Source organism: Rattus norvegicus, chromosome 1 (assembly GCF_036323735.1).
Source record: "Rattus norvegicus strain BN/NHsdMcwi chromosome 1, GRCr8, whole genome shotgun sequence".
Classification (NCBI taxonomy): domain Eukaryota; kingdom Metazoa; phylum Chordata; class Mammalia; order Rodentia; family Muridae; genus Rattus; species Rattus norvegicus.
The window spans coordinates 79,497,393-79,511,618 of NC_086019.1; the positions used below are offsets into that span (position 1 = coordinate 79,497,393).

At 39.9% G+C, this 14,226-nt stretch overlaps 1 protein-coding gene across 1 annotated transcript in view; it reads right to left on the bottom strand.

Annotated features, from left to right (window-relative positions):
• Positions 1 to 980: 980 nt before the first annotated feature.
• Nlrp4b (NLR family, pyrin domain containing 4B) overlaps positions 981 to 14,226 on the bottom strand; it is a 31,759-nt gene continuing 18,513 nt past the window's right edge. Inside the window, exons 6-8 of the mRNA XM_063280578.1 lie at positions 9,004 to 9,174; positions 7,245 to 7,415; positions 981 to 1,074 (exon numbers count right to left, since the gene is read on the bottom strand). Coding sequence (XP_063136648.1) covers positions 981 to 1,074; positions 7,245 to 7,415; positions 9,004 to 9,174 — 436 coding nt within the window. The remainder of the gene's footprint in view (positions 1,075 to 7,244; positions 7,416 to 9,003; positions 9,175 to 14,226) is intronic.

The window sequence follows — 14,226 nt, forward strand, 5'->3', positions numbered from 1 at the left end:
GGGAGAATATGATCAAAATACAGGCTATGAAATTCTCAAAGAAATAATGAAATTATAAAAAATGTGCTGTTTTCAAATTTTTTTTCTTTTAAAATGAGCTTGTAAATGCCTTCATCCAGAAACATTAGAGAAAAATCTCAGAATTAGATTGCTAGTAGGACTAAGAATCAAGTCAGGTCAGCCTTTTTGGGGACCTCAGCATACCCATCATCTTTCTAGACCAAGATGGATGATAGGTTGGAGAGATGACCCAGCAGTTAAGCTCACATACTGCTTTTGCAGAATGTAAGTTCACTTCCAAATACTTGTTACAGACATCACAAAACTGCCTGAAACTCCAGCTCCCAGAGATCTGAGGTTCACTTGTGGTCTTTGCAGGTCACTATGCTCATGTACACACACACACACACACACACACACACACACACACACACACAAAACTCTATATGCATTAACATTTGGAACTAGAAGTCAGTAGACTTGGATAATATGAAACACAAGACAACATCAGTTTCCATTATCAGAGTGTCCAGTCTTAGCTCACTGCTATTGAATTCTCATGCATAGCCAATTAAGAATTCCCCAACAACTTTTTGGGTGGACCTACACTATAACTCCAGTAATCCAACAAAAGACCAAAACTCTTGAGAAGAGATTCCAAGCTATTATTTAAAGATACTTAACACTTTATTGGGTGCTTAAGAAAGCAGTGTGCGAAAAACATATCATTATATTTTAGCATGATTGTCTTTGTATGGCCTGTCTGAAACTCTAGTGCAAACAAAAAGCTGCATCTAAATTGCAAAACCCATCTGAATGGATTTAAAGAATTCCTATCTCATTAGAATGTTTACAACCTGTAATTTTTACACAATAGAACAAAACAAAGATCCTCTTCTCTTTCTTTCAGAAGTAGTTTGATGTCACAATACATCCATTGTTCTTGCATCAGGAAGTTCACCTTTGTTTTCTGCTTCTGCTTACTCATCATTTTCGATATTCAAGAATTTATTTCCCTTTTCCTCAGAAAGTAGAAATGTCTGGGATTTGTTATCAAAGTCAGTTATTCGCAGTCTAGAAAGATGCAAAGAACAAGCAGCGTTAATTCATTAATTGTAATTTTATTACAATTCAAAAGTTTTAGTTTCTGTGTGCATGTGCCTATTTGAGCATATGTATACCATCTGTTTAAAGGTACTCATGACAATCAGAAGTCACCTGATCTCCAAGAACCATGTGTTTTGCAATTGTGAGCAGTCGCTTTGGGTGCTGGGAACTGAAGCTGAATCCTCTGCAAGAGCAGCAAGTGCTCTTAATTGAAGACTCATTTCTCTAGACGTTTATTCTTTCATTTGTGCTTTTCAACTTCTCATTTTCCCTTCATAGTTTTTCTAAGGCTAAGTTCAGGAGATGCTGATGTTTTTTCTAATAGGGTGGCATATTTAAGTTATGAAATGGTATGCTGATACATGTTTAACATCCAGACTCTGTCATAAAAACTAATTTGGGGACTGGGAAGATAACTCAGTTGCTAAAAGCACTGGCTATTTTTGTAGAGGACTCTTGTTCAATTCCCCACACTACAGTTTAGAACCATCTGTAACTCCAGTTCCAAGGGATCTCATACCAAATTTTGACTCTGAGACAGAATATACTTGCAGCTAAAATGTACATACACATAAAATTTTAAAAATTAAGGAAAAAATTTGTTTGCCCTCATGTTTATATATGTGTTTGTGTGTGTATGTGTGTGTATATATATGTTTATGTATGTGTGTAAGCATTTACATGTCTCTCAGAGGTCAAGGTGACATGTCTTCAATTGCTTTGCAACTTATCTTTGTGAGACAGGGTCTCTTAATGAAGCCATTCATGGATTGGCTAGCCAGAAGGCTATACTCTCCACACTTCTTCCTGGCCCTAAGGACACAGACACATGAGGACAAAATCAACTGTTTTATGTGGAGGGTAAAAATCTGAACTCGGGTACTTATACTTTGGCTGCAAGCACTTTAATTGACTAAGCCTCTCTGCAGCTTCTACTTTGGCCATCTCTGTGTAAGGAATTTTACACCCAAACCATCATCTATTTCAGTTTCATACCAATATCCAGAACGTTGGTAGGAACCACTGATTCCATCAAAGCCTTAGGGTTTTGCATAAAAGTTATGAAGAAAGCTTGGGGATTTCCTTCTTCAAGCCCAAAATTATAATTCTTTCCATGATGAGAAGGTCTGATCTTATCCTTATAGCTAACTGTTCTCATGCATCTGTATCCACACAATATGTTCACAGTCACACAGACACCACACACACACAACCTGATTCCTATTTTCATTCTGTATTAATTACATTTCTATTATTGAAATTAAAAAAAATAAATGGAACAAGGCAACATATAGTAGGAAATGTCTATTTGCCTAAAAATGCCAATGATTCCAGTAGGATAAGAGTCTCTCAACATGGTGGCAGGGAAGAGTAGCAGCAGGAGCAGGAAGCTGAGTGCTCACATCATGATACATAGCATGAAGCAGAGAAATGTCATTGAGAATGGTATGAAGCTTTACAACCTCAAAACCTGTCCCAGTGACATACTTTCTCAAACAAGGTCACACCTCCCAAACCTATTGAAATAGCAATATCAACAGAAGACCAAATATACAAATATCTGAGCTTATAGGAAACATTTTCATTCAAACCATCACATTGTGTTAATTTTTATGTTTCCAGTAGCGTTGTCCTCTAGAAACAAACCATGTGTCTAGGGCACATATAACTGTAGTATATGTATGACCATCTGAGGCGTTCCATGGTGGGGTAAGAGGACAAGAAGAAACATATACACTTACCGGGTTTCATAAGATCTACAGAATTACCTGATAACTATAAATTAACTTCTCACATCAAATTAATGACTCTTACTTCGCCGACTAAATCTGAGGAACTGATACCTTCCCCAGAGGTACAGAATAAACATGGCTGAGTAGGAATGAATAACACAGCTAGAAGGCTCAGAAAATGATAGATAACTTACTTCTTTCTATTTTGTTTTGCATCCACTACAGCTTGGTACCCTCTAAATCTCCAGGTTGCACAAAGTAAGAAAAATCTTGCAGCCACTTCATATTTCCAGGGGCAGCATAATTTGTAAGAGTAAATATTAAGGAAGTGAGGTTGGATCTTTCTTCCAGGACAGAGAGGTAAGAAAATAAATATTTTAACCCAATATCTGATAGGCATATTCAACCTGTAGCTCATGAGCCACATGCAAATGATTGCAGCTATGAAAAGGTCTATCCACACTTAAACTATTAGAAGAAAAGGTGGGGAAGAATCTCGAATACATGGGCACTGGAGAAAATTTCCTGAACAAAACACCAATGGCTTATGCTCTAAGATCAAGAATCAACAAATGGGATCTCATAAAACTGCAAAGTTTCTGTAAGGCAAAGGACACTGTTGTTAGGACAAAACGGGAACCAACAGATTGGGAAAAGATCTTTATCAATCCTACAACTGATAGAGTTCATATATCCAAAATATACAAAGAACTCAAGAAGTTTGACTGCAGGGAGACAAATAACCCTGTTAAAAATGGGGTTCAGAGCTAAACAAAGAATTTATAGCTGAAGAATGTTGTATGGCTGAGAAACACCTAAAGAAATTTTCAACATTTTTAGTCATAAGGGAAATGAAAATCAAAACAACCCTGAGATTCCAATTCACACCAGTCAGAATGGCTAAGATCAAAAACTCCAGCAACAGCAGATGCTGGCAAGGATATAGGAAAGGGGAACACTCCTCCATTGTTGGTGGGATTGTAGACTAGTACAACCATTCTGGAAATCAGTCTGGAGGTTCCTCAGAAAATTGGATATTGCATTACTTGAGGACCCAGGTATGCCCCTCTTGGGCATATACCCAAAAGATGCTCCAAAGCATAACAAAGTCACATGCTCCACTATGTTCATAGCAGCCTTATTTATAATAGCCAGAAGCTGCAAAGAACCCAGATGCCCTTCAACAGAGGAATGGATACAGAAAATGTGGTACATCTACACAATGGAATACTACTCAGCTATCGAAAACAATGACGTTATGAAATTCATAGGCAAATGGATGGAACTGGAAAATATCATCCTGAGTGAGGTAACACAGTCACAGAAAAACACACATGGTATGCACTCATTGATAAGTGGCTATTAGCCCAAATGCTTGAATTGCCCTAGACACACAGAACACATGAAACTCAAAAGGGATGACCAAAGTGCGAATGCTTCACTCCTTCTTTAAAATGGGAACATGAATACCCTTGGCAGGGAATAGGGAGGCAAAGTTTAAAACAGAGGCAGAAGGAACACCCATTCAGAGCCTGCCCCACATGTGGCCCATACATATACAGCCACCCAGTTAGATAAGATGAATGAAGCAAAGAAGTGCAGGCTGTCAGGAACCGGATGTAGATCTCTACTAAGAGACACTGCCAGAATACAGCAAATACATAGGTAAATGCCAGCAGCAAACCACTGAACTGAAAACGGGACCCCCATTGAAGGAATCCGAGAAAGGACTGGAAGAGCTTGAAGAGGCTTGGGACCCCATATGAAGAACAATGCCAACCAACCAGAGCTTCCAGGGACTAAGCCACTAACCAAAGACTATACATGGACTGACCCTGGGCTCCAACCTTATAGGTAGCAATGAATCGCCTAGTAAGAGCACCAGTGGAAGGGGAAGCCCTTGGTTCTGCCAAGACTGAAACCCCAGTCAACGTGATTGTTGGGGGGAGGGCGACAATGGGGGGAGGATGGGGAGGGGAACAGCAATATAGAGGAGGAGGGGCAGGGGTTAGGGGGATGTTGGCTCAGAAACTGGGAAAGGGAATAGCAATTGAAATGTAAATAAGAAATACTCCAGTTAATAAAGATAAAAAAAAATGAACACATGAAACTCAAGAAGGATGACCAAAATGTGCATGCTTCATTCCTTCTTTAAAAGGGGAACAAGAATACCCTTGAAAGGGAATAGGGAGGCAAAGTTTAGAACAGAGACAGAAGGAACACCCTTTCAGGACCTGCCCCACATGTGGCCCATACATATACAGCCACCCAATTAGACAAGATGGATGAAGCAAAGAAGTGCAGGCTGACAGGAACCAGATGTAGATCTCTCCTGGAGACACAGCTAGAATACAGCAAATACATAGGCGAATGCCAGCAGCAAACCACTGAACTGAGAACGGGAACCCCGTTGATGGAATATCAGAGAAAGGACTGGAATTGTTTGAAGGGGCTTGAGACCCCATATGAAGAACAATGACAACCAATCAGAGCTTCCAGGGCTAAGTCCTACATGGACTGACCCTGGGCTCCAACCTCATAGGTAGCAAGGAATAGCCTAGTAAGAGCACCAGTGGAAGGGGAAGCCCTTGGTCCTGCCAAGACTGAACCCCCCTGTGAACGTGATTGTTGGGGGGAGGGCAGTAATGGGGGGACGATCGGGAGGGGAACACCCATAGAGAAGGAGAGGTGGAGGTGTCAGGGGGATGTTGACCCGGAAACTGGGAAAAGGAATAACAATCGAAATGTAAATAAGAAATACCAAATTTAATAAAGATGAAAAAAAAAAGTTAAGTTTCCTCTGAAGAATAAGATTTTGTTTGTAAACTGGCTGTACAGTTTCTGAGAGTTAGCTCTGTGTGAGCCATGGTGCAATGCCAAAAGGTTGGACACTCTGATTTCATGTTCCTACAAATGAGTACCTTAATAACTACTCAAAATGAACCTGATCTTGGGGATCTGGATAAATAACTCTTAGTGAAGTATCTGCTACACAAGCATGATAACCTTTGGCTAATTCCTAACACCCACAAAAAAGTTGGAAATGTTGGCTTATCACTGTGATTTCTAAGATCCATTAAAACAGAGACTAGCAGGACCCTTGGTGGATAATTTGTCTTTCAGAATTAGTTTGTCGCAGGTTTCAGTGAGAATTCCTATCTCAGAATTACTGAGGAGGATGGCATCTGATGATGGATGTCCATAAGAGGATATTCTCTTGTCTCCTGTACACAATCCAAACACGGATTTGCACCTGATTCATATATTTCATAAAAATTACCTTAGTTACATGTTGGTTTGAAGACCATAGGGGAGAAAATGAAATGCAGAGATAAATGCTGAGAATTTTAAAATAATTATTTGGTGTACATCATATTTATAAAATATGCTTATATAAATTACTCTGAATCACATATTTATATGAAAATGCATAATATAAACCTTTATATAAAAGCAGACCACCCTAATTCACTTAGCCTATCTTAAATATTCTGATAGAACTCACATTAATTTCCAGGTGGGCAAAAATCAAATTACATAATACAAAGGCCATTTTATATTAAAATGTTGAAATGTCAAAAATGATGTCTCATGTTATTAATGACTACTGTTTTGGAAAAAAACATAATGACTATATACCTTCATACTGTGGAGCTGAACAATCTTAAGTCAGGTCTCTCTGCATAAAATTGTGTTTACAAGCATATTTATGTAATATCTTTATAAAAGTCCCAAGTACCACCAGTACTTGGGCACTCATCAGTCACAGAAAAAGGAGGGTCATTATACTTAATCTAATAATGCTGTAACATTTACCCCTTCCCTCTGTGCAGTGACAGAACATAACTTGTATCCATTTTAACTTTAATTTAAAGGAATATTTTATAGCGTCCCTTTCCCAAACAGCAATTAGTCCATCAGTGAGAAGTGGAGTTTCTTGACAAGGTGTGCTTACTTGTTTTACAACAGCAGGATTATCATTGGTGTGACCAACCACCTTATTATTGGTCTACTTGCATTTTGGGCACATGTATGTAACAGACAGAGGTCAGAGGCCAACCTCAGGAATCATTCTTGATTTTTGAGATGGGGTTTCTTATTGTTCTGGAACTTACCAATTTGAATAGATTGCTTGGCCATGTACATTAAGGATCCTCCTGTATTTACACTTCTGGTACTGGATTACAATTGCAAGCTCATGCATGATTTTTTCGTGTAGTTTCTGGGGAACCAACTCTAGTTCTTATTTTATATAGCAATCACTGTATGGACTGAGCCATCTCCCCAACTCTTATTTCTATCAAACTTAAATGGTCATATTATTAGCTGCACATTTCAGATTTCAATTAATCCTTTCTTAGCCCCAAAGATTCATGTTATATTGAAAAACAGAGGCCAACTTACCTTAGTTCTTTCAGGTTAGAGGTTTTCTGTTTCAGAGCCTTGCATAGCACAACCAATCCATTGAAGTCCAAAGCGTTCTTCACCAGATTGATCCAACCCAAGGTTTTACACTGGGTAAAAGTAGAAGCAAGATCCTCACAACAGGCACCAGTAAGTTCACAGGCTTCCAAGCTACAACAAAGAGGAACCATTCTGTGTCAGGGTAAAAAGGAATATGCATGGTTGGTGACTTAGCTATTTAGAGTATGCTCACTGCATTCCATCTGAGGACAGACTCTAAAAGTTCAGTGTTAACAAACATTTCCCTTCATTGGCAGTTGTGGGGACAATTGCCCATTCTCAGTATCCATGTTTGTAGTGAACTAGTAGTTCCATTAATAGTCTGCTGTACCAGACCTTGAACCTGGGATGAAATTTGATCTTGCATTGTCAACTACAGTTAAAAAAGGGGGCAAATGTTGGTGAATTCTGAACCTACACCTCAAGCACCTTGACACCTTTTGATTTGAACCATTTAGATTCATTTTGCTAATGGCTAAATGATCTCCCCTCAAAATTCGTCTGTTGAAGTTCTAATCCACAAGTTTCCTTGGGACAGGACTTTAAGACAGAATCTTTTCAGAGGCAACTAAGATAAAATCAGTTGGGATGAAATCTTGTATAACTGTGAAGACACAGGGAGAAGACAACAATTTTCACCTTAATGAAAATAGCTTAGAATAAACTACTTGTTTGGTGCTCTAAAAGATCCATCCCTATTGGTGTACAATCATATTTATTTTCTCTACTATTGTGTTTATAAATCTTTTGTCTGAGGAGTCATTTTATTTTTGTTATGGCAGCCAAAGCAATTGCCACATCAGGCCATTCAAATAAGTTAATGAGATGTCCAATCTCTTCTGTCATCTCCAGTGGACATCCATCCCTGTATCCATCCAATCATCTATGTGGTATTCATATCTGCTCACATCCATGTAAGAATTTTCAATGCTATGCATGCTTCTGTCCATTGAAACAAGCAATCATCAATCACCCATCCATCCTACCATGCATTCATCCATTCTTGAATCCATGGACTTACCCAACTAAATACATTCACACACTTAAACATTTATCTCATACATGCAACCAACAGTCACGTACAGATGGTTTTATGTATAAGTCTATGCATCCATTCATCCAACTTAGCATCTCTTCATCCAGGTACACATCTGCCATTACAACATGTACTTATCTTGGCACCATTTCTAACAGTTTGTTCACCCATATTACAGTCACCTAGATAATCAAATCTGTAGGGATGCCCAGTCTAGATACATCATGCTTAGATAGATTAGCAATCAGCCAGCAGTTAAGAATCATTGCCTCAAGGCTTGAGTTTGTAGGGCGTCTTTTAATACAAACACTGATACCTGCTTTATTTCCCCTATAGTGTGTATATGTATCTATGTATATATTAATTTATTTATTTACTTATTTTATTTATTTATTTATTTATGTTTTATGTGGATTGGTGCTTTGCCTGCATGGATATCTGTATGAAGGTGGTGGGTCCTATGAAAATGGAGACACAGAAAGTTATGTGCTACAATGTGGAACCTGGGAATTGAACCTGGGTCCTCTGGAAAAACATGCAGTATTCTTAATTATTGAGCCATCTTCATAGGCCTGCTCTGGATTTTCAGTTTTCCTTTCTGCACATAAATTTCCCATCTTATGCCACCCTCAAGGATATCACTATGACCTTGATGACACCCACTCGAGTTGAGCTAATTGGCATCTGGGATGTTTTATAGCATCACACAGGAGCTTCACACCAGAGTCTTCTAGCTTATTCTCTGAAAGTGTTAGGAACATCAGTTTATGGTTGTTCCTGAGGACTTCAGCCAGGTACTGGCAGCCTACAGTGGTGATGAAACAAGCTTTCACACTGAAAGAGAAAATAACACAATATAGTGATTACTTCTTGATTTGAAGAGGAAGCATTTCACAAAGTTAAATGATGCCAAAAACTGTAGACAGCACTGAACCTTTCAGACAATGACAATGAAATAAACCAGGCAAACTAAGATATTAACAATGTTATAGAAGATCAACTACAACACATAGGAATGAAGTTAAAACAGTGGGCTGGACAGGTAGCTCAGAAGTTAAGAGTACACCTCTCTTGCAGAAGACCTAGGTTTGTTTCCCAGAGCTCATGTTACACTGCTCACAAGCACCTGGAACTCCAGTTTTAGGGGATCCAATTCCCTCTTGCAGCCTCCTTAGGCACTTGTGCACACACATTAGAGGAAGCAAACATATCTTTTAAAGTAAAAATAATAGTGTTAAGTAATATTCTTGAGCAATGATTGACTATAGTTAACTCAAAAGAAAATGGAGTGGGGCACTACGGGTAACATACTATGTGGGTAAGGCAGGGTGAGAGTAGCTACTGTACAGATTTCAAGGTTTATACTTTATATTAAGGGAAGAAAATTGGCATGGTATCACAGCCTTTGCCATCCACAGAGATAGTGGCTGAACAGGAATAGTGTAACCGTGTTGAATCCAGCTTATTTCTGATCTTGGATACACTTCATTATATGAATACAAGGAAATGTGCCTGATTCTTTGGAGCCCATTCTGTTCTGCCTGTGTCTAGAGCTGACCCCATAACACAGCTCTCTGTATCCAGATCCTACTGGGAGAAAGCCAGTTTCTAGGAGTGGTGACACACAGGCTTACAGGAGGATCAAGCCACTGTCAGACACAGCAAGACCAGCTAACCCCAGAGATAAGAAGATGGCAAAAGGCAAGGACAAGAACCTAAGCAACAGACACTAAGGCCACTTAGCAACAGCAGCATCCAGTTCTCCCACCAAAGCAAATACTGGGTATCCCAATACACCAGAAAAGCAAGATTTGGATTTGAAAATTACATCTAATGATGATGATAGAGGACTTTAAGAAGGATACATATAACTGCCTTAATGTAATACAAGGCAACACAGGTAAGCAAATAAATGTGCTTAAAGCAGAAACACAAAATCCCTTAAAGAATTAAAAGAAAATACAAGTACAAAGGGTAAAAATTGAACAAAACCATTCAGGATCTAAAACAGGAAATAGAAACATTACAGAAATCACAAAGAGAAACAACCCTGGAGATAGAAAACCTAGGAAAGAAATTAGGAGTCATAGACCAAAACATTACCAGCAGAATAAAAGAGATAGAAGAGAGAATCTCGGTGGCAGAAATACCATAGAAAACATTGACAAAAGAGTCAAAGAAAATACAAAATGCAAAAAGCTCTTAACCCAAAACATCCAGGAAATCCAGGATACAATGAGAAGATCAAATCTAAGGGTAATAGAAAAGAGAATAAAGATTCCCAACTTAAAAGGCCAGGAAATATCTTCAACAAAATTACAGAAAAAAAAGTTACCTAACCTAAAGTAAAAGATGCTGATGAACATAGAAGAAGGCTGCAGAACTCCAAAGAGATTGAACCAGAAAAGAAACTCCTCTCATCAAATAATAGTCAAAACACCAAATACACAAAACAAACAAAGAATATTAAAAGCAGTAAGGGAAAGAAGTGTTGTAACATGTGGAGGCAGACCTATCAGAATTATAGCATACTTCTCACCTGAGAATATTAAAGCCAGAAAAAACTGGGCAAATGTCATACAGACCCCAATTGAACAAAAATGCCAGCCCAGGCTACTATACCCAGCAGAACTCTCAATTACTGTAGATTGAAAATCCAAGATATTCCATAGCAAAACCAAACATACACTGTATCTTTCCACATATCCAGCCCTGCAATGGATAATAATTGGAAAACTCCAACACAGGGAGGGAATCTACACCCTGGAAAAAGAAAGAAAGTAATTTTCTTGCAACAAATCCAAAAGAAGATATCCATGCAAAATTAATTCCACCTCTAACAACAGAAATAACAGGAAACAACAATCACTATTCCATAATATCTCTTAACATTAATGGACTCAATTCACCAATAAAAAGACATAGACTAACAGACTGGATAAATAAAGAAGACCCTGAGTGAGGTAACCCAATCACAGAAAAACACGCATGGTATGCACTCATTGATAAGTGGCTATTAGCCCAAATGTTTGAATTACCCTAGATGCCTAGAAAAAATGAAACTCAAGACGGATGATCAAAATGTGAATGCTTCACTCCTTCTTTAAAAGGGGAACAAGAATACCCTTGGCAGGGAATAGAGAGGCAAAGATTAAAACAGACACAGAAGGAACACCCATTCAGAGCCTGCCCCACATGTGGCCCACACATATACAGCCATCTAAGTAGACAAGATAGATGAAGCAAAGAAGTGCAGTCCGACAGGAGCTGGATGTAGATCGCTCCTGAGAGACACAGCCAGAATTCAGCAAATACAGAGGCGAATGCCAGCAGCAAACCACTGAACTGAGAATAGGACCCCCGTTGAAGAAATCAGAGAAAGAACTGGAAGAGCTTGAAGGGGCTCGAGACCCCATACGTCCAATGCCAAGCAACCAGAGCTTCCAGGGACTAAGCCACTACCTAAAGACTATACATGGACTGACCCTGGACTCTGACCTCATAGGTAGCAATGAATATCCTAGTAAGAGCACCAGTGGAAGGGGAAGCCCTTGGTCCTGCTAAGACTGAACCCCCAGTGAACTAGATTGTTGGGGGGGTGGCAATGGGGGTAGGATGGGGAGGGGAACACCCATAAAGTAGGGGAAGGGGAGGGATTAGGGGGATGTTTGTCCGGAAACCGGGAAAGGGAATAACACTCGAAATGTATATAAGAAATACTCAAATTAATAAAAAAAAACTGAAAAGAAAAAGACCCAGCATTTTGATGCATAGAGGAAATACGACTTAGTGACAAAGACAGACAATACCACAGAGTAAAAGGATAGAAAACAAACTTCCAAGCAAGGATTGAAAGAGTTGAAGGAGCTTGCAACCCAATAAGGAAAATGCCAACCAACCAGAGCTTCCAGGGACTAAACCATTACCGGAAGACTATACATGGTCTGACCCAGGGCTCCAACAGCATAAGTAGCAGAGAATAGCATTGTTGGGACATCAGTGGAAGGGGAAAGCCCTTGGCCCCACCAAGGTTGGAACCCCAGTCCAGGGGAATATGGGGAGAACAGTAGGAGGAGTGGATGTTGGGAATACCTGTATGGGGGAGGGGTGAGGGATGGGGACATATGGACAGGATACTGGGAAAGGAGATAACATTTGAAATGTAAGTAAATAAATATATCTAAGAAAAAAGTTTAAAAAAAGAAAATTAATTTTATTTCCATGTTGACCTTTTATGTTAATAGAATATATATCAAGTTTTCTTTCCTGAATCTATTCAAATAATTTGTGGGTTGAGATCTCACCTAACAATACTCAGCTTCAGAGATACCAATCACAGCCAACCGTTGCACTGAGAATGGGGTCCCAGTGGAGGAGTTAAAGAAAGGACTGAGGTAGCTGAGTGGGTTTGCAGCCCTATAGGAAGAACAACCATATCTACCAACCAGACCCCTCAGGCCTCCCAGGGACTAAAGCACCAAACAAATACACATGGAGGAACCCATGGTTCCAACATGTGTAGCAGAGAATGGCCTCTCTGGCATCAATGGGAGGAGAGGCCCTTGGTCCTGTGAAAGCTTGATGCCCCAGTGTAGGGGAATATCAGGGCCTGGGTGACAGAAGTGTGTGGGTGGGTGAGGGAGCACACTCATTGAGCCAGGGCATGGGGATTGGATGGAGGATTTCTGGAGGGGAAACCTAGAATAATATTTGAAATGTATATAAAGAAAATATCCAATAAAAATGTGACAAACTCAAAACAAAAACTCAGGTGACAACAAAGGCTGATGAGGATGTGGAGAAAGAGGAACACTCCTCCATTGCTGGTGGGACTGCAAACTGGTACAACCATTCCGGAGATCAGTCTGCAGGTTCCTCAGAAAATTGGACATTGCATTACCTGAGGACACAGCTATACCTCTCTTGGGCATATACCCAAAAGATGCCCCGACATATAACAAAGACACATGCTCCACAATGTTCATAACAGCCTTATTTATAATAGCCAGAAGCTGGAAAGAACCTGGATGCTCTTCAACAGAGGAATGGATACAGAAAATGTGGTGTATCTACAAAATGGAATATTATTCAGCTATCAAAAACAATGACTTTATGAAATTCATAGGCAAATAAATGGAACTGGAAAATATCATCCTGAGTGAGGTAACCCAATCACAGAAGAACACACATGGTATGCACTCATTGATAAGTGGCTATTAGCCCAAATGCTTGAATTACCCTAGATGCACAGAACACGTGAAACTCAAGAAGGATGACCAAAATGCAATTCTTCACTCCTTCTTTAAAATGGGAACATGAAAACCCTTGGCAGGGAATAGGGAGGCAAAGTTTAGATCAGAGGCAGAAGGAACACCCATTCAGAGCCTGCCCCACATGTGGCCCATACATATACAGCCACCCAATTAGATAAGATGGATGAAGCAAAGAAGTGCAGGCTGACAGGAACCGGATGTAGATCTCTCCTGAGAGACACATTCAGAATACAGCAATTGAATAGGCGAATGCCAGTAGCAATCCACTGGACTGAGATCAGGACCCCTGTTGAAGGAATCAGAGAAAGGTCTGGAAGAGTTTGAAGGGGCTGGATGTGGGGAGCGAGTGTGGCGGGAGTCCCAAGATGGCGCCCGGGACTGCAGGTAAGGTTCATGACTAGCACGTGACTTCCTCACACACCTGAAACTAGCCACAGCCATTGTGAGAACTGCGCAGGTGCACAATGACGAAAGAATAGGCCACGTGACGTGGACCTATGAACTGAGATTATGCAGTATGTACTGAGGAGGCAGAGTTGATGGAGGATATAAGGGAGTGTGCTTGGGGGCTGGGGGTGAGAGAGAAGGGAGAGAGAAGAAAAGAAAAAAGAGA